Source organism: Gymnodraco acuticeps, unplaced genomic scaffold, assembly GCF_902827175.1.
Source record: "Gymnodraco acuticeps unplaced genomic scaffold, fGymAcu1.1, whole genome shotgun sequence".
Taxonomy (NCBI): domain Eukaryota; kingdom Metazoa; phylum Chordata; class Actinopteri; order Perciformes; family Bathydraconidae; genus Gymnodraco; species Gymnodraco acuticeps.
This window is the reverse complement of record NW_022990274.1, coordinates 3,975,108-4,002,980: the sequence shown is the minus strand read 5'-3', so window position 1 is coordinate 4,002,980 and position 27,873 is coordinate 3,975,108. Positions and strand designations below refer to the sequence as shown.

The window sequence follows — 27,873 nt, the reverse complement described above, 5'->3', positions numbered from 1 at the left end:
GTTTTCAGTTTGAGTGCTATGTATTTCCTGTGAAATATTGAAATCAAGTTGAGTGAGTGTAGCTGAGATACTTTGCTATGTCCTGCTTGGACCAGTCATTGCAGCTTGATGTGTGTATAGCAGTGTAGCGTGTACAGTAGGGACCGCTGGTTAATACATCTCCTCCCAACGCTGCCTCTGACTGCCCTGTGCCTCGTTCATCACCCTGCTACAGCACGGCTGAGCAAAGCACATTATACATCAGCCTGGCACTTTAGGCTTTAATCTGACTGTTCGTCTCTTGCCCTTGAACCAAAAAAAGAATATACTGTATAAACTGCATTATATTTAACACTTTATGATGACAATGCTATATTCAAGGGCAGAGATAGCATCCAATGAATTCTGTAGACATCAAGATATACTCAAAAACATAAAAAACACAATTTAAAGAAACAATAAAAACTTGTAAGTCTAAATAAATAATGAACCATCTGTTTAATTTGAGTTAACATATTCTACAAAATCCATTTTTCCATTAGCCACTAGCCACTACTTTATACATATTTGTTTTATTTTATTTAATGCATTTATTTTTATTTGTATAGATTTGCCTTACTGATTGGTATTATATAAGGCGTTGGTGTCAGCATTACTTCGTATACACTTTATATGTTTGATAGTTTTATTTCCTATGCTATTGCATAGTTGCTCTCACTGCTGTTCTATTATGCAGTGGCGTTAGTCCTTGTTGTTATGCACTTTTGATTTCATTTTGAGTTATTTTAGGTTACTGTGCTTTTGAGAAATGTCTGGCACCATCATTTTCTGCAGGATTGGAAAAAGCGTTATATTATCATATCTTTTTGATCTACAAGTCTGAGACACTCGTAGTATTGCTGCAGATATGCAGGAACACACACATACATATGGACTGTGCAAACTGTAACCCATTCAATACTGCTAGGATTGATCATTTTGTGTTCTGCCATATATCCTTTGAAAACCTCATAATAAATATCATCATGATGTTGTTTCTGATCATATTAAGAGAAGTGTAAGGGTTAACTAAAACCCATTTGATCACACTACTTTAACTTTATTGTGATGTTAACATTGTGTTTTTGTGCATGGAGACTTACAGGCCTTCCTTTGTGTCCACGAGCTCCTCTGTCTCCTGCTGAGCCCGGACCCCCCTGGAGTCATGACAAACAGAAAGAACCAATGAGTGTCTGGCAGTGATGACATCACAACGACACCTGTCACCGGAAGGCTTAACACAGTGCCTCAGATGAATGCTGTGTAGAAGGTGAGGTGATGCAGGAGGTTCCTCTAATGCCATCTAGTGTCAGTTCAGGTAGTTGAATGAAGAAGACATTATTCTATATTAAATGATAACAAATAAGAGGCTCACCATAGGTCCAGGGCGGCCTCTGATACCAGTCACCTGCAGGACAATCATCAAAGTTACAATCTGCATTAAGTCTGTTTTAACTAAATAGTTATCCTTTTTAAAAGAGGTTCATATTTGGCAAAACTCACCAGTGGGACTTCCCCGGGTTCTCCCTTCTGACCCTGGATGAACAGAATAGACCAAATATGTTAAACTCTGTGATGGAACACATATATAACGAGTGTTAGTCTAAATGAGGACACTGTGGCCTACCTTATAGACTCTTTCTTCACCTACAGAGAGGAAACATACAAATAGATCACATGATTAATTGGACTGCATGTCAGGAAAAGGTACGGAAACCAACAATGAATCATCAAGTGGAAAATGAAATGCAGACAGTGAATCAGCTTTAAGTACATTCATATCTCATCATTGTGCAAGTCTGTCAAAGTAAATAAAGGCAACACAATCACCCTTATCTCATTCTTAAAGAAAAGCATCCTGTGCAAATGTGCTTAATAGTTTGAAACCGAGTCCTTCATTGAAGCTCAACAGATGTTGTTTCTAATCTGTGTTGATCATGTGTGTGTGATTGTTTACTCTGAATACATTATCAGGTATCAAAAGTAGTTTTTTCATCTCATCAAATACATGTGTATGTATTCTCCCTCACCCCCACCACCACCTCCGAAGCTGCCCTGACCCGCGTCGGTGGAGTCTCCGCTCTGACACACGGGGCAGCACTCTCCATCGGGGATCACCACCTTGTCGCAGTTACTCAGCTCATCACACTGGATCTCGTCGCAGAGGACCTGGCCATTGTCACACACACACATCCGGCATGGCTCTGGCTTCCAGATGTCCCTGTTGCTGTACACCTGGCCGTCCGCGTTGCAGCTCAAATCATCTCCTGCATCAAGGGGGGAGAACAGTTGGTTAATCAGGTGGACTGGGATTCTCTAAGCCTTTGTATACTAAAGGAAAAATACACATTTTATTTTGAGAACTCTTTTTGAAAACGGCATTCTGGAGATTTACTCGGAAGGCTTCAGTAGAAGCTGCTGGGAGTCCAGCAGCTTCTCCAGGAATGTATTACTAAAGAGTTCTCATGAACTAAGTTCTGATGAACCTTTGTGGGAAAAGTACTGCGGTGTGAAAGCGCCTTTATTCGTCCTTGAACCAGCTGCCTCTAAGAGTAGTTACTATCCTGTTGATGCCAAAAAAGCCACAATCGCAGGTGTGAGTGTCCAGCAGCTGATCTTACCAACAGGAAACAAAACAAATCATGCTGGAGAGAAATAAAACATGTTACAGTGTGATATGAACTGAGGCTGCCAGACAAAGAGAAAGAGTGAGGTAATTTCCTCGAGAGACAGGGTGTTAAAAACTTAGCTCATGTTCAAAAGAAAAGAAAAAACCCTGCAGAACCAGAAGAGTTATCCAAATATAAAGTCAAGTTTTCAATCTTTCTAATATGTGCAAATATCTGAACGTGTGTTACCTTACACTTGCAGCAAATCATCCACAGCTGAATAAACAAAAGATAAATAAGAACTGTGGATGTAGAGGGATGTGTCGAACTGATCATGGCTTTAACCCTTTGTAATGTGACTCCAGCTGTTCCTGAGTTGACCAGCAGGGGGCAGCTCTGAGCCTCACTGTGCAGGTGAGCCAGGTGAACCTGCTGCAGGGAGAGGACGCTGCAGAGGAGCCCTGACTGCTCATAGAGGTTTCTGTTATTGTGGTTTTATGTCAAAACATCTACATTTCAACTTCACTCAGCCTCAATGTGCTTTCTGGATGGTTCCAAAAAACTTAAAGAAAAAAGTCAAAGAGCAGTAGGTACTAATGCAGGTGTGCTTATACTGAGGCTGTATGCCACGAGACAACATGTTTTAACACGGCGTAATCCCATATTTATATTTGAGTTAGACAAGCAAAGGAATGTACACACACTGCATAGGACAGATAAAGTACAGGAAGAGACTAATACAGATATACAACAAAGCTCAACTCACACACTCAAGTGAGCAAACTCGGACATAAACACACATCCATATCACACACACACGGTTGTCATGTACATGATTTGGGGATGTTTTTTAAACTTGTCCTGACAAGAGATCCTCTGAAATACCTCCAATTACAGGAAACACTATGCTTGGACATTGTTCAATACAGCAGGAAGTCAATTCAATCCCACCAGTATGGGTGGCTGTGATTTGGGTCATATCTCATGTGCAAAACATTATCAAACCAAGATCTTCATTCTGTGCATGTGGAGTTTCTTGTTGAGCTTTTTATCCCTACCAGTTTTATATATTCATTTAATTTCTTATGTCTCATTCACAACACAATGTACGGATGTTTTAAGGCTAGAATTATGACAAAGAAGTAAAAGAATGTAAACACAAATTAAAATCCAGAAGATGAAGATGAATTACTCATGCATCTCAGAAAAGTGTGTATCTTTTTTGAAATGCTTGAGTGCTTATGACAGGATTTGAATACTTGTTAACATGTCCTTATATTGTGTATATAGCCTTACACGCTGCATTATATGTTGTTATACTATCATTAAGGTAAGGTTCCCTTCATGTCTGAGACAGCGTCACAGCAGCGATGTCTGGCCGCAGAGCTGGAGAGACATGTTTCCTGTTGGGTTTGAAACATTTGAAACTCTGCATGTTGGGACAGTTTGAAATGTATTGGAAGAGAAGTGTGGTTTTTTAGAGCGGTCTTAAAACCCCCACTACAAGCCTTGAGGAGGAGGAGAGGGACGTTCACTCCCCCCCCCCCCCCCCCCCCCCCCCCCCCTCTCAGCTAATTCATTGCCGGTTCCATACTTTTCCACAGACGGCGTAAAAAAACAAAACATTTTAACCGTGACAGCGGCGAAAAGGCATGCGGCCCTCAGAAGGCGACTGCTTGATCTGGATTTTCCACGAGTCAGCTAAGCGGGCAGACAGTTTCCTCCTCCGGTTTAAAACATGGAGTCTGGAGCTCTGCGACATGACTCATGTGTCTGCTATGTGCCCGCTATTCACCACACAGCAGACAGATATCAAAGAACTCTGAAATAAGTGACGGCACACATCAAAGAGAAGAAGAAAATACAATTACAACTGTATGACTCCAACAACCAGTGAAACGCCATTACAAAGAATGTCTTTATTCAATTTTTAAATCATTCAATGGGTTGCTCCATTCTAAAATTAAATTAAAATGTTATATAAACTGCAGAAGTGAATGTGAAATACTACAGGGACAAAATAAAAATTATAAAAAAAATTAAAAAAATTAAGGAAAATGTCAAAATCATATAACGTTTAAGTAAAATAGTGGTGTTAATAAGTACAACATGTGTGCAATATTCTCTTAATAAGAGTGTAAATGATAGCATGTTTTGTCAAGTCACAATGACCCTGACCTTTGACCTGTGTTGGGAGAAATTTCCTTCTGGTGTTCCTGAGATATTGCATTCACTAGCAGGGTACAGAAGTGGTGGTTTTGGCGCAGTGGTAAGAGCGTTGGTCATCAGATCAAGGGGCGTTGGTGAACTCCAGTTCAAATCCCGCCTCGGCCGCCACTGCGTCAGGCCGTTGTGTCCTTGGGCAAGACACTTTACCCACATTTGCTCCTGTGGGTAATGTCCGCAGTAATGACTCTTACATGTCTAATATGTGTAATGTGTACTTGTAAAGCGCTTTGAGCACCTGTAAAAGCGCTCTAATAAAAAATGTAATGCATTATTATTATTATTATTATTAGAAGTGAGGTCACAGTGACCTTGACCTCTGACCACCAAATTCTAAAAAGTTCATGCTTGAGTCAAGTGTCAAACCTGTTGACATTTTCTCTAGGTTTTACTGAGATGTAGAGTTTGCAACAATTAGATGAACTGATTGACTATTCAAAGCCAGAATCTCTCCGGCTAACGTCGGCACGGAGGTACAATAACCTGAAAAGCGCTCTCTTGCATTGCCACATATGTGCTGTACTTGGCAAACGTAGACAGAAAAAAGTAGACACTTTATAGATTTCCCTTGGCTAATATGGAAATACTCATAACACACAGCGTTTGGGGAGAATCGTTTGCAGCCACAAGTGGGGGGGGTTAGAAAATGACCTTATGGAAAGAATGAGTCACATAAAGCTGGAACTCTCATTTCCTTTAGGAAAAATAAAAAGTACGAGTTGTTCCAAGTGCAGCCCCCAAACTAATGGACACAACTCGGTCTCATTTTCAGAGGGATAGAGCCCACTGCATGGTAAGTTTATGAAATCATGCTAATTGTTTCCGTTCTTGTTGTGAAGAGACTCTTTGTTGCAATAACTAACTTGAATGCAGCCTGATTCCTGCTCCAGATGAGTTACAGCTGCTGAGGGCTGTGTGCAGCAGCTGCTCCTTCCTGCTCTCAAACCCCCGGTGTCATGGCCAAACATAAATCTTCCCTCTGTGAAGGACCTTCAGCCCAAACTGTGATTGAGTCATAATTGGTTAAAAACATGTCAACACAGTGTTTGGCTTCAAAGGTCATCAACGCCCTGTGATTATCCCTCTCTATATGTCCTTTTCAACCACTGGCACAAGGATTTGAATACGTAAAAAAGAAACACGTGCATTCCATCGGTTTAATATTCTGAAGCATGGAGGATTTGCTGAATTGTGTTCACAGGGCTTGCAATCTGGAACACCGCTCTAGTTTGAACATGCTCGCTCTTCACCTTGGCTTCCACAAACAGAGCTGAGAGTCTGAGAGGGAGGGGTAGGGAGCTCGGCCAGGAAAGTAGAAATGAATAAGTAGCTTGCTAATTACATGTCTCGGCTTTTCCATCAGCAGCCCCGTCTCCAATGGCTCTTCCATTAAAGAGGCAACCACAGCTACCAGCCCCCCCCCCCCGGCTTCTCTATCTATTTGGCCTCTATATTTCAGAGCAAAACTGTGTAGTCTAAATCTCAGTTACTGAACAAAATAAACCCTAAAAAATTACTTTTTTTACAGTTCAATTAATTAAAGCTGTAGAGGGAGACCACCCTGTTTTCTGTAAACATGTTCCCATTTAAACTGCTTCCTCCCAAATGTAGTTTTAAAGATGTGGTTGTTGCTTAAAAGTAACTAAACATTTTAACAATACAACTACTTGGTTATGTTAAGGCAAAACAAACGACCTGATTGGGTTAGGTAAAAGTTCATGCATGTTACAGCTCAAATAAGTGTGTTTTTGTTTCAGTTCTCAAAGCCTTTAAGACAACTTTAGTCAATTGGTTTGATGACTTTCAGTAGTTCCATGTTACTGTCAAGTGCCTTCACACAAACACAATCATAAGGCATTCAGGAAAAGAAAACTTCAGACTGAATTCATGCAACAACATAATCCATTAGCCTGCCTTTTAGTTTTTTTGGTTAGTGTGGAATTTCTTCAAAGACAAAAGCACAACAACATGAGAGTTTGTCTTTATCAGGTAAAGCTGTTGGAACTCAAAGCTAACACAGTGTTGGTAACGTGTCAAACATGTGGTTTGCATATCCTCTCAAGCTCTTTCCACTGCACATTGATCATGGTCAATAACGCACACTGTCACACTTGACTGAATGTGGACAATGTGATGCTTCGCTATGAGGCGAGAACAGGAAAGGAGCCTTGGCCACGGACACAAAGAACTGGCATGAATAAACAACCTTCAACTGAAAATGGAAACATTGGAATAATTGGCAATGAAGAAAAGTTCTACCAATAAATGAAGACAGGCATTAAAAAAGAAATGTTTATGTAAATTTGACAGTTTTTCTTCACGTCTCTCTTTTGTTTGTGTTAATTGATGTTTTGTACTGACACTGGTTTTTGTCTAAAGTGTTCCGTCACTTGTTTAGCAAGGACGAAAGAGGATAGCATGATTTACATGTGCACATTCGATAGATTATTTCACTCTTTCCCTGTGTTATTGTGCATTGAAATTACTTATCCTATACTGTACATCATAAGAACATTTTGAGCGGAAATCTAACCCACCAATTTTGAAAGATTTTATTATACTGTATATTAACTTTTTAGTAGGCCTTATTTACATGCTAATGTGTATTATAAAGTTTCTTCATAAAATGTTACAAGTGAAAGTTTAAATATGATTGTAACATTGTCCGGCATGGCTGATACTGGCACATTAAAGTTCTAAATGAATGATAACTTTTAATGCCTTTTTATCCTCAGTGAAACATTTTTTCAGAAAAATTGAAAAAAAAATGCAATATGCACTTTCCTGTCATTGTGCCATTTCAATACACCACGTGTATAATATACAGTATGTATTTGCAAATAATATACATTACACTACTGAGTCAGTCTTCATAGCCAGCCAGCCATCAGCTCCATGATAAAACACATTCAACTCTGAGACATCTCCTGTTGGTGCTGCTTATAACACGCAGACAGTCCCATGCTACATGACAAAGAGTACTTCATCATTATTTAATCTCCACTCCTATACATATGTGACCTGCTCCATCGAAATCAGTCGCATTGACCCGAAGACACATTTTGAGTTGTATATACTGTTGGAAAGAGGATATTCCTAGCTTTCTAATGATATCAGGATTGTTTTTGTACTGCAAATATTAAGCGAAATATGTCACATTATATAAAGACTGTTACAGAGTCATCATTTTGAGAAAAAGGCCTTCAAAGTGTCCTCTTCTCTGGAATCCATCGATCTGATTGGTTATTAGCAAATGATCAAAATACTACGGAGGGAAGATATTTTCGTTTGGATGGGAAGCTCGCGAGTGTGTGTGTATACGTGTGTGTGTGTGTGTGTTTGTGTAATTTTGCGTTTGTGTGTATTGTGTTTGTGTCCCGGGGAAAACTCTCACGAGAAACACCGGCTGTTGTTATGCCTGCTGTGACGTTAAATTACTCCGTTCTCCGCTTGTAATTATGCCGTTACAAGCTTCAAAGCTGTATTTATCATCTGAATTTTCCGAAACAAGTTTAATATTCTGAAAGCCAAGACTTTGTTTAATTGAAATCAGATGAAAACAAACTGTAACGGACCCTGCCGTGTTATCTATGATTACTATACTCTTACATTCATAATTTCAGCCGGAGGGAGGGGGGGCGGCGCTGCGGAAGAGCAGATTGCGAGTGAGAGGTGCCTGTCTTCGTCCCTTTACAAGCTTCAAAAATGTATTTATCGTGTGATTTTGGAAATAAAAGTTTCATATTCTGAAAGCCAAGACTTTGTTTGTTTAAAATCAAACAAAACACCCGAACCCTGAAAAAATTGTTTTTTACGTAAATCCACGTTTATTTTGAAATGAGCCGTTGCGACTTCCGACTGATTTCGATAGAGCGGGTCACATATTGATAATGTCTTAATTCTTAATCAATGAACAGTATGACACGAGGCTGGTCCAAGTAAAAGCAGATATGCAGTGGAGGAAAATGTGACGTCAAACATTCCAGTTGAGAGAGCAGAGCGGTAACATATAAGAGGTCAGAGCACCCCGGTGTTTCACTTCAACTGAGCACACAGCCAGATGTGAAGCATAACTGTGGAGAGGAGAGACATGGGACTGAAACACAGAGGAAGACCATGAGGACTAGGGTTTCAGACGAATGTATCTGAAGAACAAATGGCAGTGAAATATATCGTATCTAGAGTAAAATCGTACAAGCATTATGGAGGATGTGCATGTCTCCTCGACATCATCATCCACATGTTTCATCCCCTGAGGGTTCCTCACAACTACTACAACTTGTACTTTGTTCACAATCAATCTTGGAAGTAAAAGCCAGTGACCATTTAGGTTATAATGATTATTTCATTTCACTGGCAAAACGTTTCATACCCTCAATGTCATGATTTAGCTTGAAGTCAGGGTCAAGCATTGGAAGCCACATTTGTAGCCATCTTTATCATTTCAAATTCACTTAGTTTGAAGCTATCTGTCTTACCTAATAGAAGAGGTATCTGCACACTTAGATCCCGTTTACCTTGAGCTCCCAGTCTGACAGATCTTCATCAGAGTAAACACGATTCAACACTGGACAGTAGAGATGTTAAGATTCACCGATTCGCATCGGTGCATCGGCATAAACGTTCAAGATGCGAGTGCACCGGTTGAAAGAGTGCACATCGGCTACAGTTTGGGTTGAACCGGGTTGAACTCGCGATGCATCGATTGCATAGCGTCTTTGCATCGGTAAAAAACCGATTCATTCATATAAAATCCCCTAATCTTGTCAACGCTCAGCAGATACGATCTTTGATATCTTCGCCACTACGGAGGCCGAGAGTCTCAGTTATCAACACACACGGAAGTCGAGGAGAAAGAGAAACACAGCGCACCGAAAAATACCTACAAATCAAACGTTTGGCAACACTTCGGATTGTTCAAGAAAGACGGTGTAATAGTCCTTTATGCTAGGCTATATAGTTGACCGCAGGTCATGGAGAGTAATAAGGTATCCGTAGACCTTTGTATGAGGTATCTTTATTACTTATCAGGTCTACAGCCATGATACATAGATCCGTCCTAGATGCGGGCTTGCATACACACAGTATCACTCCGCAGCCGCACCCCATCAGTAACGTCCTGATGGTATATGTGCGCGGCACAGACGGTCAACTTGAAAAATCGCTCGCAAATTGTTAACGATGCCGAGCCGATTTAAAGTACACAAGTAGTACGAGGAACTTAGCGACGCACATAAAGAGGCGACATGGGGTCTGCGGCTGAAAAGAGAAACCTCAAAGTTAGACATATGAGTTAAATCACTCAGTGAGGTGTTCTGTCAGAGAGAGTGGTGTTTAGTTTACAGCAGCCTGTGACGGCCAATAATAATTTAAATGTATTCCTCACTGTAAGCAGTTATGAAATACCTGTTTGTGAAAGGTTATTTGTATTATTTATTGTTCATATAGAACCCACCGCTTTCTGCTCACTGGTGAGTTAGCCTATGAATGAGTGTTAAGCACATCAGGCTGGCAGCTGTATGGGCATTGCTCTATGGTAGCTGTTATTTGCACATTGTTAATCATGAGCAATGCATCCTTACATTGTTTAACTGTGAGGTGTTATACAATTGTACTCTGGAGAGCTTTTAAAGGTAACAAAATAAACGGCATGATGGGATGTGCAGTACCAAATATGTAAAGCACTTTTTTGTTAATGTATGATTTGCTGCATATAAGGAATAAAACAAAAATCCTCTGTCCTGCATCGTGTTGAATCGCATCGTATCGCACCGAATCGCATAATGTTGAATCAAATCGTATCGAACTGTATCGCAACAGGGGTGAATCGTATCGTATCGCATCGCCTGGTGTTTCAAATGTATCGTTAATGTATCGTATCGTGGCAACGTATCGAGATGCGCATCGCATCGGCCTCAGTGATGGAGATGCACATCCCTACTGGACAGGCAGGCACAGCTCAACAATACTAATCTAATCATTGGCAGTATGCAACCCTGCTGGTGAAAGATACAGCACTTGGGAAATGTAGTTTCTATGTACTAAATCTTGTACTGTGCTGATGAATAATAAGCATTGAAAATGCTAATCTTGGTCATCCACAGAGCTCACTGTCAACTGTTTGATTTGAGCTCTTTTCCACCAAAGAAATAGGCCCTGCTGACTGCATGCTTTGCTAGTTATCCTGAGGAATGGTATGCATATGGAATACATTTTAGACATCTCATCACCTTAGTAAGAATTATAAAATGATGTGCATGGCTAGACAATAAAGGATAAATGAGTAAATGTGTTTTTGTGATTGCGGTTGGCCAACAGTTTGAATAAATAAAATGCATGCTCTGCTCTGCTATCCGCACTGCCTGCAGCTCTCAACACATCTGGTTTCTGCCTCAGTGTGCAGAATGTCTCTTCCTCTCCCTCTCTCTGGAGATGTGAGGACAGAATCTCAATCACAGGCCGCTACATTAACACAACATGTTGCTATCTATTTCCCCTCTGAGTGCTGAATACCGCAGTAACATCTTCATTAACAACAAGTGTTGCAGTGGCGGAGGAAGTGTTCAGTACCTTAAGTAATTTGTTACGCAATTTAAGTACTCATACCACACTGCAAATACTACAAGTCAAAGTCCTGCTTTGCACACATAAAAGTACCTACAGATATAATCAAATGTAATGACATTACAACCTGTGAATCTTGAATCTGGCATATACAAAAAGCACTGCTGACATTTTTCAACTACTTTTGTATAACTTCAAGTATTACAATGAAAGATACTCAATGCAGAAAGAAGTACCTGAAATGATGAAATGTACTGAGGAACATCCACCATTGCCTTTCAGATAACAGTACAGCATATGGTCACAGCTGAACATGTAACAGAGACTTTTCCTTTTGGAACATTTCTAACTATCTTAATGCAGATGATGGGATAAACATGTCCGACTGTTCTTCGGGTTGGGAAGGAGTCGCTTCATGAAGCGTATTATTTCAATGGAGGGGGAGCAGGCTCGAAGCAGCAGAGATGTATTGCCTCCTCATTTTGTCTGACCTCAGAGCTGCAGCATTTTCAGGATGCTGCTTCCACTCCTCAAACCAAATGGCCGCCGGAGGCTCCGTTTTAAATCCCACTCTTTCTTTTTCGCATTAGCCTGCATTTTCTCATATCCCCGTCAAGCTCTCAAATCTCCTTTTCCTCCCTCTTATCCCTATCAAAGCATGCAGGCTGCTTTCTGGACTTTTCCTCCACACTCCTCTGTTTTTCCCTTTAAGTCTCTGTTCTTTTTCTCTTCTTTCCGTGTTATTCTAACGGCTCAGAGAAGTGATGCAACAGCCAGGCTGCGACAGGCAGAAGACATTTAAAAAATATGTATACTTTTAACAGAATTGCATGGTCTGAGGTCACAGGCTTGACATTACTGTGATTTTAGCTGGTGCTTTCTTGAGAATGTCTGCAACATATGACTCCTCTTAAACGGCCTTTAAAAAAGCCAAATGTATTCTCACACACACACACACACACACACACACACACACACACACACACACACACACCACACACACACACACACACACACACACACACACACACACACACACACACACACACACACACACACACACACACACACACACACACTTAAAGTAAAACAACCTTTTATTCTTTTTGAGGTTTTACTTTTCCTGAACCTGAAAAAGAGCAGAATAGATCCCCTTTAATTATCTTCCATACTTTGTAAAACAAATTAAACATGACAGTAATGACTTTCTCCATGAATGTTGTAATCGATTTCTACTTGACTTATTTATCAGCGGCTTAAATGTATGGAAGAAGCAGTACGAGGGAGTGAATGCAGGGCTTGAAAAGCCAAAACCAAGATGCAGAAAGGTGCATAATGACCCATCACTGCTGGAAGATGTTCTTTTAGAGGTCATGTGACGCATCTGTATTTAAAGTAATGCCATTTTGCAATTGGCTGAAACTCAATCACAGAGCAGATTTTATGGAGAGGTTTATAGAGGCACAGCTTGAGTTGGCGTAAGCCCAGCATCAACCCTGAAATGGAAACCATGACTTAACTCCAGGTGAACTAAAGCTCTTATTACGCTCTTATCTACATGGATTATTATTCAAACAGAAATTAGGGAATTTTCATTGTAACTAAAACACAGAGGGATAACCGTTTGGGCAGTGGTAGTATCAGGAAGGACACTGTGTCCCATATCCATCCCAATTCCTTATTTCTCACAGGGGTAATCATGTCTGTTTTTGTTTCCTGTTCCTGCCGCTCTAAACAGTTGATGTTGTGACGTCAAACTGCAGCCTTCTCCAGTGTGTTATTAACGGAGTTAAATGAGTGACATACACAACACCTCTGATTTTAATCAAGCCCAATTTGAACCAAATGGAAAGCTCAAATTTGGACTTGAAATGCTGAGTTCCTTAAGCTGGTCACTAAATTGACAGGAAAGTAATCTGCACCTAGTTTATAAATATCTAAGTGAAGCATACATTTAATAATTTCCTGTTTTTTATCAACTGTGATAGCAGACATGGAGGGTTAATAGCTTCCTCTCCTCAGGCACAAACCACATGGGACTGCTATTAGTTGTTACACTGATCCTTATTCTGGGATAAACAAATGAGCTCTGCTGTTGGTAGACACTGGTCAGATAAGTGAGTGCAGAGAAAACCTGAGAGGGGGTTGACACTGTGAGGCCCCTTTCTGTGGTGACATCACTCGTGCTGGTGCCCAAGGGGACACAAAGTATTTATAAATTATCACACTTTCTCTTTATTGCTAAATGGAGCCCCTTGAAGTGTACTGCAGCCTGCATTTCTGTAGAGGCAGATGCAGACAGAGAGGGGGTGAGGTCAGAGGAGAACTGATGTGATGCATCTGGTCAGGTCAAGCAATGTCCAAGTATATGACTTTGGAAAAGGTTATACCTGTGCACAAAATGGGCTTTCACCCAACAAATGTGGGGATGTTGTAAAAGTCACTAGAGGTCCATATGTTGAACAAATGGAAATAATCCTTATCAAAGATGTTAGTTTAAAAAAAGATGCGGTGCGGAGGCATTATGGCTCTAAAAGGAGGAAGAGTTGCATCAGCCAAAAGTCAAGCAAAGCCATCTGGTGATGATAGCAGCATATCGAGCACAATGCATTCTGGTTGTTGTAGTTTTTTTTAATCATTTGAGTTAATGGAATAACATTCTTCCCTATCAATAAGAGCAAATTCCTAAAATATTTGCAACTTTCGACTCCTTAGTCAGACAGTGTTATGTTTCTATGAAAGATAAAGACCATTTTATAAGCTGTGAAATACATCTTTGAGTTTCAACATAACATGAACTAGTTGTGTTTAAATCTGCTAAAAATAAATTGGTCTCCCTTATTTTTCACACACACACACACACACACACACACACACACACACACACACACACACACACACAGACACACACACACACACACACACACACACACACACACACACACACACACACACACACACACACGCACACACACTCTCTCTCCCACACAGGGATCTGTATTTCCCTAATGACAGAGGGATGAGGGAAATATTCCCACCCAGGTTCTTGTGACACAATGGAAGAACGCCAACTGCATCAACTAATGGAGCACTCTTTAACCAGCATCTTGGGACTCTATTTGCAACGCCATCAGTGCCAAGCGGAGCATTATTTCTTGGGCGATGTGCTGCAGTTTGTTTACTGGAACTCCGCCCCTCCATCAGTAACAGCTGCATACTTTATTCAACATGTCATCAGCAGCTGGCTGAGTCCTAAACATGTCCACCAAAAGGCAGACTCCAAAAAGGCTCTAAAGGAGTAAAGACAAAAAGCCTGCTGATCGAATGGATATAAACTATATATATATATATATATATATCCCTCAACTATCCATCACATGTTATTCATTAAGTGGGTACTCTACACGGAAGAGGCAGGCATTTGCACAAAAAAATCAAACACTAATCGGAAAAAAACAATGTTTTAATCTCAAGTGTTCTCTCATTTGACTGTGAATCAAATTGTTGCTAGTGACAACAACCAGAGCAGAAACAGATGGAACTTCCTGTGCTGGAGTAGAGCAGAGTACTGCGATGTGCAGGGGGTAGAGGCTGAGTCTACAGAGAAGTATTTACCCTTAAATGACGTGTCCCAAACAATCCTCTGGGCTTCCCTCATTGCTGCATCTCCCACCCCCATCACATTCTCACCCCTGTTTTTTTTTCCCTCCTCTCTTCCCCTGCCCGGACTTCTTTTTTTTTGTCTCTCTCTCTCTCTCTCTCTCTCTCTCTCTCCTCCTTTCTCTTCTATCTCTTTGTTCTCTCCCCTCTGGCTGCAGCCCTCTCGTAATAGATGTTAAATGATGATAAAATGAAGTTTCCTCCTCTGTTCTTATCCCATGTTTAAAGCTGAAGCCCCTAAATAGCAGGCCACCTCAGTGAAAGGCTTAGAGACAAGACAGGGAAAGAGATGAAATAGAAATCAAGATGCAAAGTCTGTACTCAGAGCCCAGGTAAATAAAGCCTGGCATGGTGCACATCACCAACTTGAGGCATGTGTCGGTGTGGAACTGTGGCTGATTAAGTAAGGAGAGAATAAAGTATAGAGTAATTACACGGTTATTGTGCAGAATACTGTGTCTTAAGAAAACCCATGTGGCTTTGCTTTAATTCTCTAGTAGTGTGTTTACAAAAGTACAAAGTGCTAGGGTTTGATTTCATTCATGTGGATTTTATTTTAAAGATAGTGGACTGTAAATTACTATGCCAGAATTTGAAATGGTTATTCTTCCTTTGGAAATGTTTCTAACTTTCCACAATGTACCGTAAACAGTTAAACAGTAAAGTCACTTGATTCATGAAAACTATGTGTTCTACAAAATTAAGTTTACAAACAACTAAATTGCAATTTTAATTATGCTTCTAGTTAAATGTATTCTCCCCAAGAATGCAGTTGCATGTGGTTAGGGCTGTAAACTGAAACAAAACGGCACCAAACTTGGTTAGCTCTAAGCAGCACAACCTTTTGGTTGGTTTAGAAAAATATATCATGATTTTGCCAAGAATAACTTTGTGACATTTTTAAGTAACATGGCGAACCAAAGGCGGTCACTTGTGGGAAAGTCCACGCTCTAGTTACGGATTTATTTTCTAGCTTAGAATTTAAATACAAACTAATGATAACTAAATCACCAAATACATGTAGCTTTGCACTGTCTCCTCTGCAGCAGGGCTTTGCTCCTTTGGTGAAATCATAGGTTCAATGGCTGCCATGAGTCATCGGCTACAAGCAGACATTTACATGGGTCTGGCTCTGTGTGAGAGGTGTTTGTTCGGGAACACTCACTGGACATGGCGGCCAGTAAAGTTAAGGGCAGCACAGACTCACATTGTGTTAAAATATGCACCATTCTCTCTACTGAATAACTTACATCTAAACTGGACATCTTTTGAGACCGCCACATAGGAATCGGAACGAACAATGCCAATGATTTGCAAACCAGGCAATATAATAAAAAAAAGTCTTCTAAATAGCAAAAGAAACCCTTCTTCAGCACTTCTGATTCACTTTGTGCTTCCAGATGTGATGCTGTTCTCAGTTAAAACAATCTGAGTTTAATAGTAGAAGACATTTTTGAGAAACACCATCCCTTCTGTTGAGTTCTGTGGTTAAGAAGACTCCAGAGCTTTGTGTGTTGGAAGCAACTCTTCTCAAAAGCTGATGCCTTTTACTTATGAACATGGAGATAATCTTTGTTGGAGGAGCAATGGAAGATCATTGTTTGTAATTATTCTTTTTTTCATGGATCCTCTTGGTTTAAGACTGTATTCTATTGATCTGGTGGATAATATAAAGTACACAAGACAAGTCCTGACACTGAACAGGGGAATCCAATGATGTGGTGCAACTCAGTCAAGGCATGTATCATGCACAATCAACATCAAGTAAAACAACGTATCCTCATACAACATGATATCCTTCAATGCTTCCATCCTCATTGACCTCTCTATGCAGACTTTTTTGCTCTTTATGCCTCATAACCTCTCCTCTATGAATTTCTTGAGTGACTTGGTAATTTTTCAATAATTTATTTTGCGAAGTTACCTATTTCCAAGAAACGTATTAGCCAAAAGCCTATCTGTGGTAAACTCAAGATGCAGGTGTTCTTTATGGAGAGACGATTAAATCAACTTATCGCATGAGTGTTAGTCGACTAAGAATTTCTTAAGTCTAAGACAGCCCTAAAATTGATTACGTGGGTTGTTCCACATTGCATCACTTTCTGTAGAGATGCATAGAAACTGTGTTTGAGAAGAGTCTGAGTATAATAAATCCACAATTTTTCAGTTTAAAGCAATGCAGAGCCTGCTGTTTATGTTGCCTCCTGCTTAAAATCACATAGGTACTGTAGTTCTTAACTAAAAACTAATCACCTATACAGTCTAATGTTATTTATTTATATCTATTTATTTGCAGTAGTGACACTTCATCGGCTTGGGCTCCACTAAAGAAGGACCACCTGCATACAGAACTGGCCCTGAGCCATTTCACCACACTTATATGAGGCCTTCACCATCGAGTCAATCAGCTGTCCAACACGTTGTTTGGAGCCTAAACATAACTCAGGCCACATTGCTAACCCTTGTCACCCATGTAGCTCCACTCGTTCACCCACTGCAGATGTAATATACACAACCTAGCTACAACTTAGAATTTAGGTCAGACCACAACCTGCAATTATGGCTGACAGACACCATGTTGCGGCGTACAAGCAAGTGATGCTTGAGAGTCGGACTTGTTTGTCGTTTTGAAGAATGTATGACAAGAAGGCTACATCTTGGGTGTTTCTTGTTATTAAAATGCCATTATTTCTAAAGCAAAAACTATAGATTACAGTATCTCTAAAGCTTAGCTTTGTCATGACAGGAAATGTTTGCATGCCTTTGTATGCTTATTACTGACAATGACACTCTTCTTTGCTGCGAAAATTACTCAACAGAAACTATAATCTAATTTTGCTGAATCATTAGCTGGCCCAAAGCACTTGGCCACAGAGAGAGGGAGTCCAGATGGGACCCAACATCTCATGAAATTGGAAGATTTTAAGCAATTACAGCAGCCTTTGAAAAGTCACCAGGGGAGAGAGAGACATGTTCAGAGGGAGTGCTATAGTACACTAAGGCCTGCCAACCTGCAGAGGATTAGCTCCAAAGGGCAAGAGTCCTCCTGACCTCCTGAAAAAAATACAAACAGCTGTATCAACACTCACTGTACAGGAGAACTGTTCTTTTCAAAAGGCATGGCGGTCATGTTTGTTTTTCCTGACATTTCACGATTGATATTATTACTTTTTAATTGTTGAAAGAGAGATAATGTGAGCCTAAAAAGGTTGACACAAATGAGTACAAATATTTGTAAATGGAGGACATTGAAGTAGCAGCATCTAAGATATCCAGGGTCCTGCATTTCCCATGATGCAAGAGGATAGCCAGTTTTCAGGCCCTATTGCCTTAAATATGCATACTTTTTTTGAAACCTCTCAATTCAAAGTTGTTTTTAAGAATAAAAGAATGAAAAGCCCAATCTGACATTATATTGATGTCATCATCATAAATCTGTAGTTGGCGCCAGGCTTGGAATTTCGTCATTTTAGGGGCAAGGCCATTTGGCCTTTGGTGTCACACATTTTTTTAGGGCACGCATTGAGGGAAACATTTGGATTTGGAGCTTACAAAATGAATAACTTCACTTTCTGATAAGTAAAACACACCAATGACATGGAAAACAAATCACTTTTTTAATATCAATAATGTCGAACATTATATCATCATATAGGCCTATGCCTCCTTAGTATTACCGTATATAAAATGAAATACTCTAATTTGAATAATTAGTGTTTGCTATGTTTTCTATCTACTACTTCTCCCATTCACAAATCAGAAATGAAATCTAAAAATCTAAAATTCTATTATATGCAACAAATATATTCAATTTCAGAGCAAAATAAACAGCCTTCAAGGGTCAAACTCTGCACATAATCATTCAGCAGTGCACAGTGAAGCTCAAATATTCAACTGTATGAACAAGAAATACTTTGAAATGCAAAAGTCTGTGTGTGTGTGTGTGTGTGTGTGTGTGTGTGTGTGTGTGTGTGTGTGTGTGTGTGTGTGTGTGTGTGTGTGTGTGTGTGTGTGTACGAGAGTCTCTTTAATCAATTTGTTCAACTCGAGCGTCAAATCCGTGTGACGCGTTCTCACAGTTGCCAATCAATCAGCAGTGAGCTTCTCAGCCACTGACCTTGAATCAGAAAACCAAAACATCAGCCATTAGCTGTTAGCACACAGAGCTCACAGCTCCTCATATCTGTTCAGAAACTGGACAAAAGTTAAACATGTACAAACCACAGACTGTCTGTGTCATGGTGAATACTCTCACTGCTTTATTTCTGTCTTTAGGACGTTGTTGTGAGTTTGGACGGAGCAGCTACAGGTTAGTTTAGCCTGATTGATCCGATCTCCATTCAGAAAACACGCCTTTTAAAAGGTTTTTCGCCTGCCGTCTTGTCATTAATTCATGTTTTTTACTAACCGGTATCAGTATTTTGTTACTTCGGCATCATTTTTTAAACGTGCAGGCCTATTACAATAAATCACGGTAAAATATGTTAAGGTTGTTGTAGTTGGTTTCTACCACAGTATTTACATAAGCCCCGCCCCCTCTCGGGTCAACACAGCTGACAGCCGCGGTGAAACTCGTGATAGAGTGGCGAAGTCCCTCCCCTTCCGGTGGACCTCCATGAGACCTTATTTCGGAAAAATGATGTATTGAAGTCAATGGAGAGAGAAAGATTATCTTTCGATCCCGTTTGAATTGTGCCACAAATTACACATAGCCTATGATGTTTGTCAATTCAAAAGATAATTTTGCAAGTCAAAAATAAATAAAAAATGCTTCGTAAAACTGTGAAGTAACAACATTTTTTGCGTGAAACGCTCAATGAACTACATCTCTGGTCTCGCACAACAACACACGTCACCAAGATGGCCGTCACTACTGTCCAAAAAAGGGATTGACTACCCTCTCTATCACCACAATGAAACACGTCCAGAAGAATGTCATGCAAAGCTGCCTGCCTGCCTTCCTTTGATTCTCTCTGAACTGCCTGATCTTTTTAATGTTTAATGTCAACCATTTGTGCAGATAGCATGAAGTAGAAAAGATTGCCGATGCTAATGTAGCGTTAGCGTTAGCATTTCTCCCCCGGGGTTAAAGGGTGTATTATAGAAAGATCACACCGGTGTGACAGTACTCTTCAAAGGGTTCACGAAATATGACTACTACTCTTACTGTTTAACATTTTGGGTTACTTAATGTTAAGGCTAATAAAAATGACAAGGCTAAGGCTAACTAACGTGCTTGCTACTAGCTAGGTAGCTAACTTGATCCAGCCACTCCTGGTCCTTTCATCAGATGGGAAGCGAAAGAACGAGCAAGACCCATTGCTGGTATGATAACAACCTGGTACTAAGCACACAGGCATCTTGTTAAAGTTATCTTATCTTAGCTATCTCTTATTTAGTGGAGGAAAATAAATAAAGTTATAAAGTTAGACATCAGTTATGACATCACTTACGTGACTCTGGGATTTGTAGTCTTTCTAGTTGCGTATTTTTCATAGTCTTATATTTCAACAGTTTTACGACAAACTGTGACTTTTTTGACATGGAAATGATTTTTTAAGATTGACAAACATCATATGTGTAATTCATGGCACAATTCAAACGGGATCGAAAGATAAGTTTTCTCTCTCCATTGACTTCAATACATAATCTTTCCGAAATAAGGTCCCATGGACCGGAAGTAGATGGGTGTGACTTCACCACTATTAGAGCAATGCATAATGCAGTCAGAGTCCAGACCACTACTCTGACGCTTTCAAAGCAACTTCGAGATTTTTACAGTGTGAGGGGCACAAAGGCCATGGTGGCCGTAGGACGTACAATTATTTGTGGGGCATAACGGCCAGACCGAGGGGCAACGACAGACATGGCCGCCATGGCCGCCGTGAAATTCCTACCCTGGTTGGCGCCTTTATTTATAACGTTTTTCAAATATTAATTGACTGTAAACAGCACAGATGTTAACATTGAATTTGTTTTATTTAGGTTCTATCACAAACAAATGAAGGGGCCAATCTCTTCCATGTAACTAGTATGAGAAGCAGTTTTGGCACATTCTTAATTAGAATGAAATAAAGAGAATTATAGCGCTCGGGAAGCGCTTCCCTTCTGTGTTTACATTGTGTCCTGTCATCCTCTCACAGGACAGACTGAGAGGATGACAGGGCAGAGAAAACTAAGTGGCAATCAAGGACCAGGAAGTCTGTCAGAGGAGAGCTATAATTGCAAGGCTTTCGAACAAATAGTTACTTTAACTTGAACCTGCGGAGGAGTAATGTTCCGGGAGAAAACTGTTTAGGCAAACCATCAGCCAGTAGTATACAAACTTACGTCAATGTAAAGAAATATAGACACTGTATATCTTGCATCCAGTTATCGTTCTCCATTTCCAACTATATCTTAAGGCTAAGCCGTTTTTTTTTAAACGATATTCCAAATATTGCCAAAGCAACTATTTTCACATCTGGAAGTCATCCCCCCACCCCAAGCCTCCATTTGCAGACTGCAATAATTTGGTTTATAAGCAGTTCCCATGGAGCAGTCCTCCAGGCACAATCTTTATTGAAAATCAATCAACTCCTTCGTCTGTGCCACCAAGACACCCCAGCGTTCGCCACCAGACGTTATATATATCAGACCACTGTAAAAACGTTATCTTCTTAGCGTGTAACTCAACACAATGTACAATTCGGTGAGCCCGTCCCCCTTAAACTCTGGGAGAAAAGAGGCGTGTAATCAAGTCATGCCACAAAAATGCGGCATGTGTTTCTAATCAGGGCCGTCTGTGGACCTGGTTGAATTCACATGTTTGGACGTTTCAGCTTTGGTAGAAAACAGCCCATTTGTTGCGATGTCAGTGATGTGGCAACAACTGGAACCAATTTGAAAGACAGTGACCTCATGAAGGTTTTGTTGATTTTGAATAGCAGATTTTTGCTTTCTGCTCATGTGTTGCTCACACAGAGGGAAACACATTTTGAGTTGATTTGGCTGTGTGAATATCCAAAATCAAGATGAATGTTAGTAATGAAGTAATTCACTGGTGTAACCAAGACTAAGTCTTTGATGCATGGCGCTAAGTGGCATCTTTTAAGATGTTTTACAGCTATGTCAGCGTCTGGGAGGAGCGATGGTCAACACACACACACACACACACACACACACACACACACACACACACACACACACACACACACACACACACACACACACACACACACACACACACACTTAGACACGATGTTCCCAGGGTAAAACTGTGTGCTGGCTTCGTGTTTTTATTTTTTTATTATTGGACCGAGAGATCTATTGCAGTTTTATTTTCCTTTTTCCATGTTCACATCGGTAAACTTTTCTCCAAAGGATTTCAATATGTCAGCTTCTCCAGTTACAGGTCATAGGTTTTCAATGAAGGTTGCACATTATTTTCCTGGTAATCTGTACTGGCGTCACCATTTCCAACTGCTTGAAGCCTAAAGTCTGCTCCTTGATCTCATTTGCCAACTTATGTCCTTTTGCATGCAGACTTTCCGCACATGTGCAGCCCACCATATGACTTTCATTTTGAGCTGCATAACTGCATTGATTAAAAAAGAAAATCAACATTTGTTTTAAAGATGTTTTCAGTCTTCAAAAGAACCATACTTGACTTAATACATTCTACAAAAGTCCTATTAATCAGATGTCTTTACAATAACCTTGTGGTCCTCAACATGGACTTTTGCTGAGTTCATTAGAAAAATTCTTTAATGTGTTAATAGTTTACTAAAGCAATGAGACTGCTTGCAATTACTTAGTTTCGTCAACATTTAACCATACTCAATTTAAAGTTTCAACTTTCCACATAAAAGTCCCAATTAAATGGAGGAACACTGGTATTTGTAGCCATTGGCGTTCACAATATCCCAGTGGTACTCTATTTTCAGCATTGTTTCGAAGGTGTACAATTGAGTGTGTCATATGATGTTCTCGTTGCCTCTCATTGGTGGTTAGCTTAGCATTAGCATTCCTCCGAGATTAAGTTTAAAGTTTTTGACACGTGGTTTAAAACCCAACAACAGTACTTAGGGTTAAGGCAAAGATCAGTGTGGTTATACAACTGAGGTTATAAACTAAACTTAAAATAAGTCAATGTTTTCTTTTAGTTTCTGGACACCAAACAGCAAAGGTACTTTGTTTGTTTGACCTGTCCCTTTATGATGTAATTTATTTGTATGGGAAAGTATAAAAACATTGAATATAACACTAACTAGTCATTTTGTGAAAAATATATCTGAAAACACACACACACACATACACACACACTGTCTCAAACTGCTAGTGAACCACATTTTCCCTTCGTCTACAAAACCATGAACTTTCCACTGTTTTAATTTGGTCAAAGGCAATTGCCTCACCCACCACTGTTCCATGGAAAGAAGTATGCAAGATCAACATAGAGAGACACAGGCATATGGAAAACAGTTTAAAACAAAGCCTATAAGAACTTTGAACTAAATAGGACAAACAGATTAACATAGTTAATTTTCCTGATCACGACAGAGCAGCCTAGAACAGCTATTCTTTCACAGTCGCGTATTTCTTTCAGAGATAACTCAAGGTCCATATATTCAGGGAAAATGAATTCAATTGTAGTGTTACCCTATTTGTTAAGTCCAGCATTAGCAGAGTTAAAATATATGTTGGAACAAAACAGAAAGGCAGGGACAGAAATATTTGTTATGAGAGATGTGTTGGGCCCTTTGCTGCATTCACCACAGGGGGGTGCTCTATCTGATGCCACACTATCACACAGCTGTCTCTGCTTAATGTGAATTTACGGAGTAAAGCCAACTTATTTTAGTTGATGATATAATGTCAAAGAAAACTTAAATTATCCAGAGGTATCCATAGGTTTTAAAACAATAAACAGTACTGTCTGTGTGGCACTGCTTAACTCAACTCTTCATCAGGGGCCAATCAAATTGACTTTCCAGTGATCAGTGTGGCCCATGACATCATATGTAGAAACAACACAGTCCCTGTGACGACACACCAGATCAAACACTCAGTTGGGGAAAAAAAGGGGGAAGCACAGTTAAGTAAAACAAGAACACTCAGGTGTTCTAGCTCTGTGTTGCCAGCTGAAGACCTCAGCAGCACAGAGTGAGTCAGAGGCTCCAACAGCATCTCTCCTCCAATGTCTCCTGACATCTGGCCTGAATTAACATGCAGTCTGTGGTCCCTCAGAGGCGCGAAAGCGCTGGTGCTGAAATCCTTTCTGCAGATGTACAATGTAAGTCCGAAGGGGAAGAAAATGGCTGTGGTAACACTTAATGAATGTTCCAAAGTGGTGAAGTAGTCCAAGAGTAATGCAAAACCGCAAAGGTGCTCATTTCCCCTCCACTGCACATTTTCAGTGCCTGAGGGTGACATCACTTGCAATCACTGACAGATGTCCACAGGACTGTTCCCTGACATAAAGGGCTTGTTCCTCTATTGCAGATAATCCACATAAGATCTACCATTATCTCTTTTAAATCTTCACTAAGCTAGTCTTTAATAACTAGGTAGGTTTTGTCTCAATCATCTCTACCAGAGATCTTACCCACATGTTCCGTGCAGTAACTACATTTTCAGCTATTGTCCTGTAAAACCACAATTTGTAACAAGGCAGTAGTGAACATCAAGTTGCCATGTGAGGAGAAGTGACTTTAGCAAAAAGATCCAATGCTTGGTGTAGGAAGTTAACAATATGTAATAAAAGGTCTTATCAAGAATGAGTTCTCCTTTAATCAAGAGCAAACAGGCAAAAACATTGACATTGAACTACTTAATCCAACTGCTCACTAGTCCAAGACAATGTCCAGTCCATTCAAAGGGCAACCATCAGCCACCATCACACATTATATTCAACACAATTGGGTGTTAAAATAAACAGCAGTTGAGTTCACTTACCACTAGTTGCGTCTTGACATGTAACAATCAAAACCTGAGCGACGGAGACCACCAGAAAAAGGAAACTCCTTAAATTCACAAAACTCATCATGTTTATAAAAAAGACATGAGCCTTTCTTGTGCGTAAAGCAAGAGGAAAAAGGATGAAAAGGAAAAGAAAAAAATGTCAGGTTATCACTGCACCACCATGAATTCAAGAGTAGCTCTCCTTGTAAGCAGCAAGCAGACCCAGCCCCGACTGCGTGAGTGCTTTTTTGTGTAGTTACAGCTTTAAATGAGAAGAATGCTGGCCAGCCTAATTTTCCTCCCCCTTTTGTCAGCCCTCTCCCATAACCATCCTCTCACAGGCTTTTGTGGCTGAGGGAGAACTACACCCATGTTCACAAGTTCTCATACTTTCCTGCGTTTCTTTCTGTCTAGTTATCTCACAATGTATTAGTATTAAAAAAACAAACAGTAAAAGATGCAAGGGAGCAGATAAGGAAAAAAGACATTGGCTTGTCTTGAGGTGTCACTGATTTTTTGACTCTTTTCAGAAGTGGTTGCTAAATAAGATCATAAAACTGCTGTTTTATTGCCGTCTCTGGGGCACCAAACAAGACCCACAGTAAGATCAGAATCCCTTTTTACTGGCCAATTAAAAGCAAGAATAGAGTTTATAACAACTCTTTTTCTGATGAGAAATTGTAGTGAAGTAATTTAAACATACAAGCTTGTCAGTTAATTGTTTTATTTTTGTATTCTGTAGCATCTCTTTAGCTACAAGCAAAGTGCAGAAAAGCAGACAAAAAGCAAAGTGAAACTGTGTGTGACGTCACTGTGGGTGGTCACGACTGTAGGTCGTCAAGATTGGGAATCCAGAGTTTAAATTTAGAGAGAAATCTGAGGTCAACAACATCTCTTGATTTATGGCGACAACATGGAATCTACAAAGTGCTAATACTTTTTAAAATCTGATAAGAGTGAAATAATTTGGATACCTACTGTAAAGGTAAAAGTAGCCCAGTGAGATTTGTCTGATACATATAGTGTCAGTTTGTGAAAAGTTCTTAAACTGAACCCTTACATATAATAATACGAAAAAGGCTGATATTCAACACAATCTGATATTTTTTTGGTCATTGCCAACACATATCATGTCATTCGAAATCCAATCTTCATGCCAGATACAGGCAGACACATAACATGTATAGATTCAACTCCTAATTTGACCTCGCCTCCTACAAGTGAGACTACTTGGAATGATGAGCCATTCCTTCTCCTCCCAAAAGACATGAAGGAATCTGTTTCTACTTCAGTTCTCTAAGTCACTGAGAATGGTTTGCAGACAAGCCATTGATTCATCTATTGGAAAAATGTTGTAGGAGAGAAAAAAAGAGCAGTGGAAGGATTCCCTCCAGAGCAGTTTGTCCCTGTCTCATTCAGTAGTGGTGAATCATGGTAAGGAAGTCCTGGATACGAACATATTACCAATGCTTCACATTTAAAGCCAACACAAGTAACGTGATTGTACAGTAGTAACTGTTCAAATCTTTGTTTTTCAGCTGTTATTTATAGTGAAACAAACTGGTTTATTTCAACTGAGATGACACCAAGAATGTTCACCTTAACCACACTAACATGATCTCCTTTAACCCCCCTGTTGTCTTTGGGTCAAATCTGACCGATTTACTACTTTCATCAATCATAACTTTTTTGTTTTACATTTGATTGGATTAAGGCTTTAGGATATCCTTCAGAGTAGACATTTGAACATATACAATTGCTGATCAGCACTTTCATTGCATTTTGGATGATTTAGTCAACTTTGTAACACCCATGGTGTTCCCGGTCAAAAATGACCGGCATAAAGAAAAGGAATTAGTCACCATCCGGATCAGATAAAACACACACACAAACACCCACACACACATACTCTAGATGTGCCCCCCGCCTTATGTGCCCAATCCCCTCCATGTGAATCACACCTGGCACACACAAACACACACACAGAACAATTTGACACATTTCCCGCTCTTATGTGCCCATCCCCCCACATGGAACACACCTGGCACACGCAATGTGACCAGTGTCTATTCTTTGTATATTTATTTACTGCAGTTTGTCATGTATACCAGTAGTCTGATACAATATTTAGAGTTGGAAAAAAGGGTGTTAAATGAAATCTGGTGATGATTAATGGTTTTTGTGTTAATGTAATAGCAGTTAAAACAGGACCGGTCAAATTTGACCGTGAACACCAAAGTAAGGGGGGAGGGGCAACTAAGGCAATAGGAGGGTTAAGGACATTTAGCAGGTCATGTTTCATTCCCAACTTGTCTGATACAGATTTCAGCGCAGTTTGAACATGTGGTAACATTGTAAATTCAAACAATCGACTTGGTAAGGTTAAGAAAATATCAAATTTGGGTTCAAATGGGTATGTTTGTTAAGTAATTTACGTAAAGTATGAAAGTAAAGTAGCCAGCGCTAATCATTATATACGGACATATTGCTGCAGTTTAAAAAAGAAAGCTGGCAAAATAACTAATGTATAAACAATATAAAAGGTGTTGGTTAATAAAAGTAAGTTCATTACATAACTTAAGCACATGGAACACCTATAGCCGCCCTTCCATCCATCCAGTCCTCCTCCCTTTTGTGGAATTTGTTCACTCATTATACTACATCATCAGCTGGGGTCAAAAAATATAGACTGATAACATGCACATTTAAAAAAAAAATTAACATGTTTATCATACACCATTTGGTGATACCAGGGTGCACACATAACTAACCCTGATATGTGTGACAGGAAACAGCTGTTTGCCATGTTCACAAGGTGCTAAAAGCATTGTGTTATTGGCTTTCCATCAGACAG

The 27,873-nt window shown here is 39.9% G+C and overlaps 1 protein-coding gene across 1 annotated transcript in view; it reads right to left on the bottom strand.

Moving 5' to 3' along the window:
* col5a2a (collagen, type V, alpha 2a) overlaps positions 1-25,266 on the bottom strand; it is a 47,303-nt gene extending 22,037 nt beyond the window's left edge. Inside the window, exons 1-6 of the mRNA XM_034221473.1 lie at positions 25,014-25,266; positions 2,049-2,285; positions 1,646-1,665; positions 1,522-1,554; positions 1,394-1,426; positions 1,122-1,175 (exon numbers count right to left, since the gene is read on the bottom strand). Coding sequence (XP_034077364.1) covers positions 1,122-1,175; positions 1,394-1,426; positions 1,522-1,554; positions 1,646-1,665; positions 2,049-2,285; positions 25,014-25,104 — 468 coding nt within the window. The 5' untranslated portion in view covers positions 25,105-25,266. The remainder of the gene's footprint in view (positions 1-1,121; positions 1,176-1,393; positions 1,427-1,521; positions 1,555-1,645; positions 1,666-2,048; positions 2,286-25,013) is intronic.
* Between the last annotated feature and the right edge of the window lie 2,607 nt (positions 25,267-27,873).